The following is a 15971-nucleotide window of genomic DNA, read 5'->3' on the forward strand; positions in this document are numbered from 1 at the left end:
ATGTTACTGTTGTTGCTCTTAAACCTTCTTTTTCTTCTTTTTCCTCCCTTATGCATTGCCTCTCAGCACTGGAAAGCCCTATTTGATCAGGTATGTGAACAACTGATATACTGTCTCTGTCTTGTGAGCAAAGGGTCTAACCTCCAGTTAATTTCCTCTGTACTGTATTTTCCCTGCATTTCAAATACAGTCTAGGAGTAACGTGCTCCATGCTCCCATTTCCCAGGATGCTGGTGTGCAATATTTATCACTACTGCTTTGGGCCTTTCTCTCAATTCCTCTTCAGAGTAGGCAGGAACAGAAGTGGGCCCAGCCTGGCCATCCCTCCTAGCACAGGGTCTGAGCCAAGGTGCTGCAGCAGGTGCTCTGTTTGCTGCCAGTTGTGCTATCCTCGCTCTGTGGATTAAAGGATCTTCTACTCTCTGAGGCAGGCAAACTAGGACCTGTAAAACCAGCACTGTATTCCTGAAATTGCTCCTCAGCTGCTAAACTGACTTCTGTGGGGTTACATCCTCCAGGGAGGAACTGCTGCTTGAAATTTGCACAGAATTAGCAAAGTATCTGCTTCTGTACCGAAGACTATGGTTGTATCAAGTAAATGCCTTGGGTCAGATCTGTAGCCGCCTGAAATCAGCACAGCTCTGTAGAGCTCTGAGTTATAGCTGCTGAGATTTTGGGTTGTGGATTCTAGTTTGTAAATTACGCTTTTAGCTGCTTTAACTGACATGTTTGCTTTGTGGTATTCCTTCCATCTGCCAGGTTGAAATGTGAAGCAGCTATAAACTGAAGGATTTTTCTAGGGTTGACTTGTTTCTAAACTGCAGCACTCTCTTGATGTCATAAACTTCTGTGCTGTTGTGTGTGCGTGTAAGTGTCACCTTCTGTAAGGGAGCTTACTCTGATGCTGGCATTGTCCTGGCATTACTAAAGTTTGGATGGGATTTCGACCCTGCTTTATGAGGCGATAATCTTGCTACTGCTGGCTGAACTGCAAAGCCAAAAGCTGTGGCGCAGTCTCTGCAAAAGGATGTCCTTGGTACCCTGGGGGTCCTGTTATCATTCAGCTAATAACTGGACTGCTTCTTCTGATGAGTGCTCATTTATACCCGGTTAGCCGTGACCGACTGCTAATCCATGTGTCTGGACTGCAGTACATTTGTTGTTGTACAGCCAAGCAAGCTGGCAGCTGGGAATTAGTTTACTATAATTGTTGATCACATCTAAATTGTGTAGTGTATTTGAATTTGCGGGGGCTCGTATGGTACGGTGCCACTCAAAAGGTGGATGCAAGATAAATTGCTTGTGGTCTGGGCTGAATGTTTGTTTCAGCCACTTTGAATTCTCCCCCGTCTCAAATGTTGGCCTTAATTTGGAGTCTGATTCTACAAGCATCCTTTGAAGTCATTGAGTCCTTGTGGGATGGGGCTCTTGGCTGGTAGCTACATCGGCCTCAAAGAGAGGAATCTGTAATTTCCCACTGGACTTGTTTGAATAGTAGATGGGGGTTTTCTTCCTTCTTTTTTTTCTTTTTAAGGGAGGGGAGAGTTTGACTGTTGGATTTACAGAACATTACCCCAGTGACAAGGGAATGGGCTGTAAAGGCAGACCTTCAGTAATTAGCTATGTTTCAATTAGGGCTGCAGCTGAAATTTAAGCCTTGTCTGTAAGGCTTTATTATCAAAAAGAATGCAACCTGTGACAACTAGTCGTAAGTCCTGAATAAATCAATAACGTTCCTGTTGCCTGTGGGCAAAGGCAATGAGCTGACGTCTTCCTTGAGCGTTATATCAGCAACGCAATGCAATTAGCCCTGCAGTGAATTGCAAGATGCTGTTTGTCATGGAACAAGGTTGCTATTCCCAGCAGCTCTGTGCTGGTAGGAGAGGGGAGCGCTTTGTTTATCTCTGACTGGCATCCATGTGAAACACGAGGACAGTCTTAATAACTAGAGAAAGCCTGTGTGTTGAAACTTGGAACAGTTGCATCTCTTCCTGGGAGACAGGACCTGGCCTTATGTATGCTTAGAGTGGAAATGGATGGCCAAAGATATACATGCCCTGTGCATTTGTGACTCTTGGGCTGGGACTGAAGTTTGATAGCCATCCTCTCAGCTGAGACATGTGGGCCTCTATGTTCACCACCTCCCAGGAGAGCAGCAGAGCAAGAGAAGGCTCTGGAGAAAGTGTTAGAGCAGTTGGGACTTCATAGGCTGGGAGCCTGCAAGTCTCTTGTTTCTGGGCTGATGGAGTATGACAGCAAATGGTGTGAGGGAGGGGTCAGCCCTCCCCTTCCCCCCCCCCTTGCCTTTGGGGGGGGGAAAGAGATTATTATTAATGCTTGGGGGGGGAGCGATGACTTTTTAAAATAGTTTTATTTGGGTTTACTGACAAAAAAGCAGGTTTCTATTTAGACATACAAAATTAAAGGGTTTGGGGTTTTTTTATGACCCCCACCAGCATCTTAAATTAAAAATTAAAAACTTCTTGATGAAAACTGCTCAACCATAAAGCAATGCTTTTTGCTTGTTTATTTTGGGGGAGAGGAGTGACTGACAATGCTTTCTGGAGGAATTTTTTTATTTGTTTTGATCCAGCTCTAATCTGTCACACTAGGAACTGTCAGTGACTCAAGCCAGTATCTCCAGCCACTTGCAGTTTGCTTCTTTTTAAGAAGTAAAAGAACTTAAATTTGGCAAAAAGGCAGATCCAGAACTGCTTCCTAGGCCTTGAGGTTCAAAGAAGCCCCTCCTGGGGCAAAATCCTGACTATGCTGAAGCAAGTACCAAAATTCTTCCTGCATTTAGTGGGGTCAGCACTTCACCCAAGAGTTTGGGAGCAGGCAGGCACACGGCTTTTCAGTGCTGCAGGCAGGCAGTTACAGTACAGCTGCTGCTTCATACTGCGCTTACGAGATGCGTTTTTTATTACAAGGCCATGGCCCTTGGGCAGCTCTAACTCACTTTTATATGGGAACTTTTATAGGAATTCATACATTTATTTATTGTGCTCATAAACACCCTCCACCCACACCCACACATTAGCTCCGCATCTGCTGCCTTCTGCAGAGCCTGCACTGTCGCTGAGTGTTCCACGCTGTTTCCGTATGAAATCCAAGCTCTGAGCAGAGCAAGGCATTGCCTCTCTCCATCCCTCCCCAATCACTTGGGGTTTCCTTCATTTGTTCTTCACTGGCCAAAACCCCATTTTTTTTGTTAATCTTTTGGTAAAGTGAAAAATATGACAATCCTAGGAGCAAGTCCTGACAGTTTGACACTTCTCTGTGCTAATAAGATCCCTTGTTGTCTTGTGTGCAGACATGAGAACATCTCACTGTCCTTGTTGAAGCCAAGTTGTTTGGTGGTTAGAGGTGAGTCTGCAGATGGGTCTTCTGAGGGTCTGTTCCTGCTTTGCTATGTCCTTTCTAGGGCCTTGGGTGCCCTTCTTTGCCTCCATGTCCCCAGTGCCCCTGCTTTAGAGATGACTGCAGCTAATCGGCATTATCCAGCCCTTGGCTGTGCTGGGTGGAAGGGGCTATTTAGGAGCATGATGTTCATTATTAGGACAGACCTGCCTTCTGAAGGTGGCTTTTAGCCTTGTTAGATGCCAAGAGCTTGTATCTTCTCTGTTTTCCCCATCCCTGCTGAGATTTCAAGGGTGAATTAACATTATCAGCCCTCATCTCGGAGTTCTCACTTCTCACCCGTACTCTGGTTTGTAGTCATGACAACAAACTTGTTTTAAATAGACATACACAAAACTCTCCAAAAAGACCCTCCTCACTGGCTCAGCACCTTGATCCTATTGCTTGTCAATCCAGGCTGTGTTTTTATTGCAGCTGCTTTAGAAACCCTGGATTCCTTCCTGAGACTTGTACGTGGGTGTGATGGCAACAGATGAACAGAGTTTATGGGGAATGCAGAGAGATGCCAAGTTACCCAGTCTGTGTAGGCAGCTAATGGAAAACTTGAGCTTAGAAACAAGGCTGTAGAGATTTCCTGGACCAGACGTACACTTGCCAGGAAGAGTTCAGTTGCTGACACTACCAGCAGTGGGTGCAGATGAACCTGCTCTGCCATGGTCTCATAAAACATTAAAATATGCTTGCATATATGCTGACTTGGAAGCCATCTTAAGTCCAGGGCTGGTTCCTGCACGATTGAAATTGCAAAGCAATCCATAAAATCAGGCCAGCTATGACCATGACTGGTGGTAACCGAGAAAGGGAATTATTTTGAACTCAATGATCTTTTATGCTAACTGTGTACCTTTTCTCTGGATAGCCTTTAACACAGGCAGGATGAGCTATTTCCCATACTGTAAAAGAAATTCCAGTTTGTTTACTGGGGCACTGTTGAGATAAACGTAACGCTTCACTTTGAAAAGTTTCCCTGACTGTTGCTGGCAAACTCCTGCTGGCTGTGGTGGGAAGACCTCACCAGGCAGGTGTCTCTGAGCTCTAGGCAGTGGTTTCTGCCTGGAGATTTTACCACTTTCTCTGACAAATTGATTGTGTCTTACCACAGGTTTGCGTGGGTCGCTGGGAGCAGGAAGAGCAGAAATTGCAAGATGGGGAATAGGAAATGGTGGCAGTGAAAGCAGTAGTATAGGCAGAGGGGTTGAGCACAGGGTTGCATGCAACCTTCAAGTCCTTGTCTAAATTTTGGACTATCGCTGCCTTTTTAGATTAGTACTTGTTAGGACATCTGGCCACGTTTAAGTGGAGTAGTGCTGCAAAGAGGAGGTTATAGAAACTGGAATTAGGAAATAGTCAGAGACTTGTTTCATCTAACATGAACTGGAGAATCTGAGGTGCTGGTAGGAAGCCTTCTATGGTGATAACAGATGAGCATCCAGGCCCTAAAACCAGGGTCTGCCTTGTTTGCTAGATTAGATACTTCTGTGAGCGTGACAAGAAATTTGCCCCCTTCTCCCCCTCCACCAAGCTGTGCATTGTAAAGGGGAAAGACCCTTTAAAAGCTACAAGGGTCTCCTGGCAATACACAGAGGGGGTTCTGCATCTGCCCCACGCCTTGAAGTCTAATCTCATTTACAGTTGTCAGCGTGGGCTGCTGGAGGAGATGAAAGGCAGAGGACGAGGAGGGAGAATAGATTAGCCTTGAGCAGAGGGCACTGGGAGTGCACCTGCCTCTGCCCCGCTACCTTGAGAAGGGGCGGCAATAGCAGCTGGGCATGTGTCATCTGCCGCTCTTTGAGGCGCCCAGCCATGGAGCACACGATTAATGACTCAAGGGGCTGGGCTTTTGTGAGCGATAAAGCCCTGGGATTTAGGCCGGGCTCTCAGGTCTTTTTTTCTGAGCAGTGCCATTACTTTGCATTTCTCAAGTGGCATTTTGGTCCAGAGAGCTGCTGTCTGTGACCACAATGCTTCCCTTTCTCCTCCCTCCCCAAACTGCGCTGACCTTTGTCATGCAGCATTAACCCTTTGACTCCTCCACTTTGGGTTATGGGGTTGGGGAAGGAAAAGAGAGTCCCTTCAAATTCATTGCCCTGTGGACAAACTTGAAGGGAAGAATGGGCTGGTAAGAGAGGATCTGTTTTTGCTGAGGGAGATTGGTTTGCTGATGCTGTCTGGATTATCAACCCCTTGCTGCCTTCTGCCATAGGCTCTTTTAAATACAGCAGCCCCCAGGAAAGAGGGGAGGGGAATTCATCCTTCCTTCGCTCAAGCAGGAAACTGAGGCATTGAGCAGCAGATAGATGTCTGAGAGATTATTGCCTCTGCAAGGTAATGGCTTGTCTTTTACCCTGCCTGGATTAGCCTGTGTCCGTGCCCAGTGTTGTTACAGTGGATGGCAATCTCCCAGCACTTCAAGGTTTATATCCACATTTGGCTTTTAGTCACAATACCCTGCCTGGCTCAGCATGAAAAAGCTACCTGGAGGTCATTAACAATCTTCCCACCTCTTGCAGGATGAACAGTAAAAATTCCCCAAGTTCCTCCTTAATCTTCTAATACCTCTGTACACTGAACACCAGCCAGCCTCTAAGCTGAATGTCTGTACAAAAAAAATCTTTCCCTGACTATTTGGATACTCCTCTCTCCAATCCCACCAGCCTGTAGACAGACTGTTAGCTTTGCCTAGTGCAAAAAGTTGGGAGTAGAAGCCATCAATATGAACCAGACATCAGCAGTGTAGCAAACACAGCACTATTAAGCTTGTGCTGGTAGAAGTAGGCATCTCCTGAAATGTTTCAAGGAGTCATAACAAACACACCAAAAAGCACATGGAGGCTGAGTCAGTCTTACACAGCTCGTGAGTTACTGGCAGCTTGATGTCTCTAGATTTGTAAAAGCCTCAGGAGGCTTCCTACTCATTACACATTTGTGTATACCTTCCACATCTGAGCTGCCTGCAAACCTGCACATTAGAGTGCAGCATCCAAGAGGGACAGCAAGCTGCATTCACACCATTGTATCTCTCTGCTGCCTCCTGATCCCAGCTGCAGTGAGTGGCTTTGGTAGTGTATGCTCTGCCATTTCAGTTGAATGTGCAGGGTGGTTTTTAGGCACATAGATCCTTGCTAATGCATTGTTCTCAAATCCTGTCTTGCACATAGAAAATCACTGGAGCAATAAGAACATTTAAGCCTGCATGTTTAAAAAGAGAGGAGAGAAAAAGCCGTAAACGCAGAGTGGATTGATGCTGTTCTGCAAATCAGCTGGTGCATTGTGCTGTGTGGCTGAGCGCTCCGTTATGACAGAGAAGGGGAAGAGATCATCTGTCTCCAGAGGAACAAACCAACTGCTTAGTGAGTGGAAGCAATTTGGGGGTGCTTTTCTACACCATCATCACTTATGCCTGTAACATTTACAGGGCTTTTAAAGTTACTCTCTACCAGACCTGGAAAGTAAGTGTTTCTCCTCTGCGGTAGGAAGTATGATGTTCCCATTGCCTTCCGGTATTTGCAGTCAGTGCAAATGTACCACGGCACGTTTGCAAATGAAATGCAGCAGTGGGTGTGTTTGAGTTTGACAGCAGCCAAGGAAGCTGTGATCTCTTTCTGCCTCCTCACTAGGTATTGTACGGTGTGTTGGTCTGAAATTGGCTTGGTACCAACACATCATGAGGCAAAATTGTTGGGTGCAGGTGATGGGCTGTTTTCCTGCACCGTTGTACATACAGGCTGCTAAGGAAAGCTGATCTGTGAATGCTCTGGATTTTTATGTGATTCAAACCTTGCAGTGTTTGCCTGTTCAAGCTGTAGCATTTGGGACAGTCACTTCTTTCCCTCTCTTCTCCTAATCTCCTGAGTGGTGGTATCTCCCCTGCTTCAGCTACTCATGGTGATGCTAGGGATATTCTATTGCTAGAGATGATATGGCTTGGTGAAATGTGTGGTGAAAGTCCTGAATGTTTGTGATCACACCTGCCCTGATGCTTTTTTTTTTTTTTTTTTGGAGACCTGTCATGATCTTCTCTGCCCTGGATGGATTCCAGCTGGCTAGTTGTACTTCACTGACAGTAATTTCAGCTGAAAAAGTTGGCTTTTACTTTTGTTGTACGGGGCAAAGATCATCCAAAGGACTCCATGAGATCTGACCATCCAACTCATTGTAAGCCTGTAAAGTGTTTCTTTTGGATGCTGTGCTGGAGTAGAGGAGCCTGGAGATTGACTTCTGCCTTGGGCTGTTCCTGCGTTATGTCGGGTGTCTTGTGCAAGCCCTGCTATTGTGCTCTCATCGACTGCTCTGGGACCAACCCAGAACTTCTCTTCCTTCTTTAGAAAGCGCAAACCAGTAAAGAATTGTAGATTCTCTGGAAGTGACCTTAATTAGCAGTGACTCATTATCGGTGCCTGTAGTGTGGGGTTGTTCTCTGTGTCGGGCAATCATGAAGAGAATGCACAAAATTCTCACTTGGACCTTGAATTCCTTCAACTCTAAAACTACACAGAGAATGTATGTATTTTTAGTATATGTTCCTGTTGCTTAGGAACAGCTGTCTGCAGTGACCCTGTGTTGCTGGTGAGAAGAGTAATGATGTATGAAACTGATGTTAAACAAGCAAGATCAATCTTACCCCTAGGAACTGTTCTTCATGTTCTTTGATACTTGGCATACTCTGTAAGTAGCACATACTCTGGAGTTTCCCGAGGAAAAAATAAACGAGGCTGCTGGAGGCAAAGCTGTTTGTGACTACTATCAAACCTCTGGTCTCATCTACTTCTTCAGGGCAGTGTTCCCCGAGGAAGCATCTCTTTGCTTCTGTGATCCTTCATGATCAGGTACCAGTGATGATGGAGACCTTGCTTTGTGTAGCATTTATAGTTTGTGATGTATGATTGTAGTGGAAGTGCTTGTTGACAACAGCCTGCAGCCAGTGAGATATAGCCATGCTTGCCGTTTGGCAGAGAAAGGATCAATACGATAAAAGGTAAAAAATTGAAAGTTTCACAAAAACTACTGGAGGACTTGATCCTGTGTGCTCTGACTTGATCTAGCAAAACACTTGAAAACAAGTGTGACATTGTCCTGGAGCCATTATAGGTCTAACATCAACTGTGTGTTTTTCTGGGTCTGGTATCGGAACAGTGTGTGCCCTAAGGGATTTGGAGAGCAAAGTGGGTTTTTAGTTCTGCCCCTTGGCTCTGAAATGGAGCCAGATGCTTGTTTCCAGCTGCTGGCTTCCTGACACTCCTCTCACATGTTTATTTACCCTCACACTGAGAAATAATGGGAAGTGGGCCTTGAGCATCTTTCTTCACTGATGGCAGTGGCCTCCATGGAAGGATATTGCTTTTTAGCCTTGTTGTTTGCACTGGGGAGGAAAATGAAAGTGTTCATTGTGGTTCCTTCTTCCATTTGAGCTGCTGCCTCTTCCCTCAGCTACTCCCTCTTGGTTGCTAATAGAGGAATTGCTTTTGCACAGGGTCTCGTTATCACCAGATTTATGTCTCTGGGTTGTTCTCCCCATCAGCAGGGAAGGCACAAACATTTTTCCTTCATGCGTCCTCTGACAATAGTATTTGGGTTTTGGAGAAATGTTTATTTTGCATTGATTGGTGCATTTAGGCAGTCCCTTTGGGGGAGACTGCTGTGAAGAGCATGGGAGATGGTCCTGCTGCTGCTACCTTTGGTCTCTGAGTTGTGCCTGGAGACCATGGCTGGAGGATTAACTTCCTTCCAACCTAAATACAGTGCGTGAAGAATCTTTATAGAGCTGCATGTTTGCTTTATCACACTTTGACTTGCCAGCCCTGGGAACTGTTTGGGGGTGACTTGTGCATATGTGTATGTATGTAGGATTGCTCTTGTGCCTTCAACATGTTAAATATTCTGGTGTTGTCTCCACTAGAGTTCTATAAACTAGAGTGTATGTTGGCTTTTTTACAGGATTCTCCAGTGTTGGGCATCCCCACCAGAGATTTTTGCTCTTGCAATGCTTTTCAGTCAGTCTGTATTGCAGAGGCTGTAGCGTGCTGGCTTGCTTGCATGCTCTTCACCTGATGGGAGCCTCCTGCCTGCAGTCATTGCCTTCTACAGCATTTGGAGAGGCCAAAGCCATGTAGTCTTATAAATGACTGCAATGGATAGTTTATCTACCTGTCAGCTGTGACAGGAAACAGCTTTTGTGGTAGGAAGAGCAGCAGCCTAGCTTCATAGTTAGCCATGAGAACTGAAGCTGGCTGGGGTATAAATGCTGCACAGTCCCCTTCAAGGCAGGTGCATTGGGTGACTTCTCCCAGGGTGGGTGATAGCCAAAATGTCTCCCAAAGAATTGTCATATGTGTCTGAAACAGCATCTTCCAGCCTTATTCCCTCTGTTGCCCCTGAATTGAGAGCTGCCGGTGCTGCATTGATTTATGGGATTTTTTAGGGTTGGTACTGGTGGCCAAGAAGAGCTGGGGCAGAAAGTCATTTGCCAGCTGCTGATTTATGGCCCTGGTAAACAGTCCTGAAAAGCACAGTGAGAATTTTCTGGACCTTATGTGGTTCCAGCTGACTGGAAGCTCCAGGCTGTTATTTGACCATGTGGAGTAATAAAACTGTGAAAACTAATTAACTTTTGGGCCTACTGCAAAACAAACTAGTTCATGCAAAAAATTACTCCACACTTGCAAGCAACAGTGACTTTATGGGCCTATAACCCTGTATTTAATGACCAAGCATGCAGTACGATGTGTGAAGTATGTTCCTTTTGCTGCCTTCTAGGGCTGAACAGATACAACAAGCTCTACTGATCACCGAGGATCTGAATACTAGCTTGGGATAATGTTCTCTTTCATCCTTATTAATTCTGTAGCTGATGTGTGGGTGGAGGTTTGACACAAAGCTGCACTGGATGGTTTCTTGTAGTATAAACCAGCCTGAATTATGCACACCCAGCCTGAGCCGAAGCAGTTCATTCAAGGAAAGATGCTCTCTGAAGTGTGAGTGCTGTTGTCTCTGAGGTCATTCTCTGCTTGCTGTTCCCCGTGAGGTGTAACTGAATGAGCTCTTTCCCAGTGGGAACACCAAGATATTTTTCTGATGTTAGCAGGCAGTCAGCCCTGCTCAGGACCTGCCTCCTGTCATGAGGATGTTCTGTGTGTGCCAGTTGTGATGGTGACATCAGGGAAGGGATGTTTCCGAGTGCCCCAGTATTGTGTTCCTTGCCAATGATGAGACACTTATCAATGTTGTATAGATGATCCAGCCTCTCTCATCCTACACTGATTTGGAGGGAGGGAACGACTGGCTGTTCTGTTTAATCAGATTACTAAAGTAACCCTCCTCCCATCCCATTGCTCCTGCATTACTCAGTAGCCCTTAATTCTGGATGCCTAGCTGCTTGTATGTTAGAGTCAAAGCTGTGCCTGCTGATTCCTGTTCTCCTTTGCTAGGGTTTATCAATGTATCTGGTGGCAGAGCTTTGTGTAGAGCCTTTGTTCACTGGGACACGTGATGCAGCTTTGCTGTTCTTTTCTGATCAGTAACTCATTAGTCCAAAGAGCAGAGCTGGCCCCTTTGCAGCACATAAGGTGCTCTGGAGAAGGCTATCCAGTTGCTTGCTATGTTTGAGCCTCACAGGCTTGAGCTAGAGTTCCTCAGAAAGCTGCAGGCAGTGCATGGCCTGTCTTCCCCCCCTGTTGAGAAGGGAGGGGAAGAAGGCTGAATATTGTACCAGGTCTCTTTGCTGCCCCGCTACATGGCTGTGGAATGAGGGAGCCTGGTCTGGAACTACCTGCTGTGGGGGGAAGGTTGTGCTCTGGCCAGGTCTGTGCCCACACCTGGGTCACACAGACAAAGCGGCTCATATCTTGGTGAGATGCTTGTTGTGATTGCTGATACAGGAATAGGTAATTTGGGATCTGAAAGAGAAACCATCTTAAAGGCAGGAAAACTGTGATGTGATGAGAAATGTTTTTTTAAAGAATTTATTTATTTTTTCAAAAGTTTTCCCCCCTCTTTTTCTGATGGATGAGCTTGAACTGTTGTGGTACTCAGTACCAGAGTACCAGCTAGCATGGGTCTTAGCTTTCTCTGCTAAGCTAAGTATTATTGCAGAGCTATTATTTGACCTAAAATAAGTGTGTGTGCATACTCTCTGCTACGGAATTCTGCTTTTTCACGCAGCAAATCAAGTCCCTGTGGATTTTCACCTCCCTCCCGGATCTGGCAGACAGTGAAAAAAGGAGCTATTTTTAATCTGAAATGTTCTGTGTTTCAAGTTCAGAGTATAAAATGTAGTTTTTCTCCTGACACAAGTTTCATGGCTGATTGCTATAAAACTCCTTGTCTTTAAAGGAAGGATAAAACTTCCTATAGGGAGGGCAGAAGTTCTGATTTTTGGGGCTATGGATCTTAGTTCCTTTGAGAACCTGAAAAGCAGTGGCAATCACTGTCCTTGGGATAAAGAATTTACCAAGAAGGAGGAACAGTTTAACAGAGGAGTCTAGCAAAGTCCAGTGTGGCAGAGTGGTATCAAGAGACCCAGTTCCTCTCCAGGAGGGGAGATGGTGGTCACTGGATTAGGAATAATTTGCCTGAAATAACATTTCTGGCAACGAAAGAGATCAGCATCACTGGCAGAACGGTGTTTACACACAGACCTTGCTGTGGCTACAGTTCTATCATCCCACTGGAGTCACTGCTCCATCTGTCCTCTGAAAGGCTGGCATGTATTGTCCAGGAGAGATTAATTTCTGTTCCAAGTGTTCCCCCTGTCCAGAAGAAACGGGTATAGAAAAAGTTTCTTCCTCTCCCCACTGTACGGGCTGTTCTGTGCTTCAGCCCAGTCTGATGGGTCAAAGGGGTGGTCACGTTCCAGAGCAGGTCCATCCTTCTGTGCTGACTGCCTGCAAGTTGTTACCACCAAGGTGCAGACACTTGTCTACATAATAAGGGCTGAGACCGCTGGTTATTCTTTGCCCTGAAGGAAGGAGGAGGGAGAGAGGCATAGCAGATCTGACTGTAGAGGCAGGCTTGAGTTGGGGAAAGCAACATGTGCAGTTTTGCAAGGTAGCTTTAGGTCAGGACTTCAGGCTAGGCAGTAGGCTGGATGCCTTGGGTGTGACAGGAGCAACGTTCCCTGGTCAGCTCTGAACCCTGCTGCGTCTGTCCCTCCGGCGCTGGTGGAGCTGCTTCAGTGTAAAACCCAGCTCAGCTTTCTTCTGGCTCCCAGTGCTGAAAGGGCTATTTGTGACAGCCCAAGTGGTCTCTGTGCTGGTGGCCCCTTGAGCTGGGACAGCCCTTGCCTGCCTTGCTGCAGTCTTGGTCAGCACAGAGTTGCAGTTAATGAAGCATGAACTAAGACGAGCTCTCTGTAGTTGCATCGGTAGAATTTTTCCTTGCCAAGTAAAATTCCATTGTGGTCACCAACCTGGCAGCAGCCTGCAGACATAGCCTTGGCCTTTGCTGTACGGATTGTCTAACACAGCCTGTTGGTTACAGCATCCTGGCTCCTGATACGGCTTAATGGGACAGCCAAGCTCTGAGCCCAGCAGACCACCCACAGTACTGCCCTGCAGTGTGCTCCTCTCTTTTCCGCCTGATGCAGCAGGGGAGCAGCACTCATCTCCTGGGGCTAGCTAGATCATTGGTGTTTCTGCCTGGTCTTCGTCTCACTGGTGTTGCTCACCAGCTATATCACTAAGCAGCAGCAGAGGGAGACCCAATGGCTCAGATCTGATTAACTTCTACAACTTTATCCTGTGTCTTAACTGGCTTAGCTGCAGGGGGTGGTTTTGCTGTTGTTCTTGGGTTTCTTCTTAAACAGGTACTTGCCACTGTGACATCTGATGCAAGCAACAAGTAAGAGTAGCAAGACCCGTGAATAACCAAGTGGTGTTTGCTTCTTCCCCACTGCTTGACTAGCAGCTCCTGCCCTTCCTTTCTGCAAAATTACTGTAGCTGATGGCTGTGAGTTGGGTCTGAGTAAGCCCTGTGGCTGGATCTCTTGGGAGCTATGGGTCTCGCCTTACAGCCTGGATGCCAGACCAAGAGCCCTTGATTGCTAACTGCAGTTCTGTCACTTTTGGGAAGGTTTTCTGATAACGCTCAGTAAACATTCAAAACAGTATTACCTATCCATGTCCAGTTTCTTTCATCTTTTCTCTGTGCTTTTTAGTTTCCTTCAGGGCCTGATTGTTCTGTGCGCTAGCATTTTTGCTTGTGTCCCTGCAGTGACTGTGGGCTGTAGGGAATTGGCCTTGTTCAGCACTGCAATAGTCCTTCCTCTTCGAGGACTTCAAAGCTCATTCTCCAGTATCAGTTCATTTAGTTTTGCAGGTGGGAACATGGAATAAGATCAGTGATCATATCCTATTACATGGGGGACAGGCTGCTACAGATCTAAAAGAGCAATGGAATCCATTTGATCATGGGATTGCCCCTCATTCCTCAAGCTGCTGTCTGCCTGCATGGTGCCCAGTTGAGAAAAAGGAGAACCAGACTTTCCCCATGTCCATCCTTCTGCCTGCAGCACCCCGTTAGCTCTTCAAAAAACTTAAAATAAGAAGCCTTTCTCTTTGCATAGCCGTAATTGGCCCTGGACTGGGCACTGGAGAGGGTCATTCACCTCCCTGGGATGATAGAAAGTGTACGTGCTGCTGAGAAGCTCTCTCTTACATCTGTTTCTAGATAGTTGTGCGCAAAAAGAGTGAATTGTAGGTGTGATATCAGAGCACGGCTCTGTTCCAGGAGGAATAATAGATGTGCCAGCACCGCTCTAGCTGTTACAAGATCAAAAGTGCTGTTACATTAAAGCTGGTAATACTGCCTGGCTTGGCAAAAGGGATGAGAAATTGTTCCAGGGTTTTAAGGTATGTTCACATGGACTGTCTTCCATAGCGAAGATCAGGCCTTTGAATTTTGTCTGTGTAAAATAGCATGACTTTTAGTGACTTGGTGAAAATGTAACTCCAAGGAATTCCCTCTTTGCACAGGACTTGAATGTGATTCAGTTGCAAACACTGCGTGCATCACAGTCTCCAAGTAGAGGGTTCAGTGCTTCATTGCATCTGGGGTGCCCTTATGGTGTGTGTGGTTGTCGGGCATAGACTCTGCTGCTGCTCCTAAAGAAGATGTGATCATTAAGTTGTATTACGATGATTAGTTTCCTTTTTCAGATTTAATGTATTCATGTATTTCATGTCCACTAGCCCCTCAGCAGCTTGCAGGCTGGATATGTAAATTGGTAGCTGCAGAGTATGACTGATCCATTAATAGGTGGAATTTGATGCTCATAAACGTGAATGCATTTAATATTGCATGGCAATGGTTTGCTTGAGTTTTTATGTTGCCTAAGGATCTCTTACTTGGAATTCCGTGGTTCAGGCTGTATTTATTACAAAAGCAACACAAATGGAGAGGCCCTGTGGTTTCAGAGGGTTGGCTGTTCTTTTGTCTGTGAGTATCACTTACATTTTTTTTTCTGTATCAAATGTTATTCCAAGGAAGCTGTGAAAATGTGAAATGCAATGATATCTGAAAACAAAGCATTGCAGCCCAAATTCACTGTGTCCACAGAAATATCTATCTTTGGAGATCTATTCAGATACTACTTTTTCAGGAAAAGCCATGTTTTAGTAGATAATTTTTCATTATTAGGCTTTCATGGAAGGATGTAGAGGACTAAAAGGATTTGGTGGGTTGTTAAAATAAGTACAGGTCTGCCACTTTGGGGTTTTAAACACAAGATGAAATCCTGGCCCCTCTGAAGGGGCCTCATTTGCTTCCTTTGGGCCCCATGCTAATTTCATTACTGATTTCAGAAGGGTAAGGACTTACCCTGATTTTAATTTTACAGTGTTTCTTTAAGCATGCAGACATAGAAATATTCAATTTCTTTTGCTGAGTGTTTTGTTAAAGGAAGCTTGCACAACATGCACCCCTTCCATGGCAGAGTGTTCATGTGATAAATCTTTTTTTTTTTTTTTTTTTTTTTTCTTTTGAGTGCATAAGGTTGTGATGATCCCTCAGATCCTGACAGGCTGGACTCTTAAAACATTGGTGCTTCTTGCTTTTCCCTTTAGCATTGTGAGATAAATACTTCAGCTCTTCATCACTTATGCTGAAGGGGCAGTAGCAAATTATGCAGGGAGAATATTGTGATACGCACCATAAAGTTGTGCCAAGGAGAAAGGAATATCCAGGCTAAAATGATCTTTTTCCCTGAGGCTTTTATGGTTTATTTTAATTTTTTTTTTCTAGGGTGAAGTGCTGGATCCAAGCCAGCATCTTTCATGTCAGGGAAAAAATTCTTTGCTCTAGCATCTTCCTTGGCCACAGCCTCTAAATGCTGGTGATTTCAACGCAGCAGAGTTTGGCCGTGGAAGGTCTATCGTTACAGTAATAATGTACAGCTCTGCGGGTACTGCATCCATCTCCGAGTGATCTGTTCTTGTAAGAATGTATGCCAGGGTTAGACTGAAAAGTGTCTCCATTTCACTGTTGGAGGAAATGACCATGGTTTGGTACGTTTCTGAGAAAGCGATTGAAAGAACCAGATTTGCTGGGTGGGCAGCAGG

At 45.6% G+C, this 15971-nt stretch overlaps 1 protein-coding gene across 1 annotated transcript in view; it reads left to right on the plus strand.

Annotated features, from left to right (window-relative positions):
* The window catches only part of RHBDL3 (rhomboid like 3), a 63011-nt gene continuing 47040 nt past the window's right edge, over window positions 1-15971 (plus strand). The window contains exon 1 of the mRNA XM_035891632.1: window positions 1-90. Within this exon, the coding sequence (XP_035747525.1) occupies window positions 1-90 (90 nt within the window). The remainder of the gene's footprint in view (window positions 91-15971) is intronic.

The sequence above is a fragment of the Egretta garzetta genome, unplaced genomic scaffold (assembly GCF_000687185.1).
Source record: "Egretta garzetta isolate BGI_Z169 unplaced genomic scaffold, ASM68718v1 scaffold213, whole genome shotgun sequence".
Classification (NCBI taxonomy): Eukaryota; Metazoa; Chordata; class Aves; order Pelecaniformes; family Ardeidae; genus Egretta; species Egretta garzetta.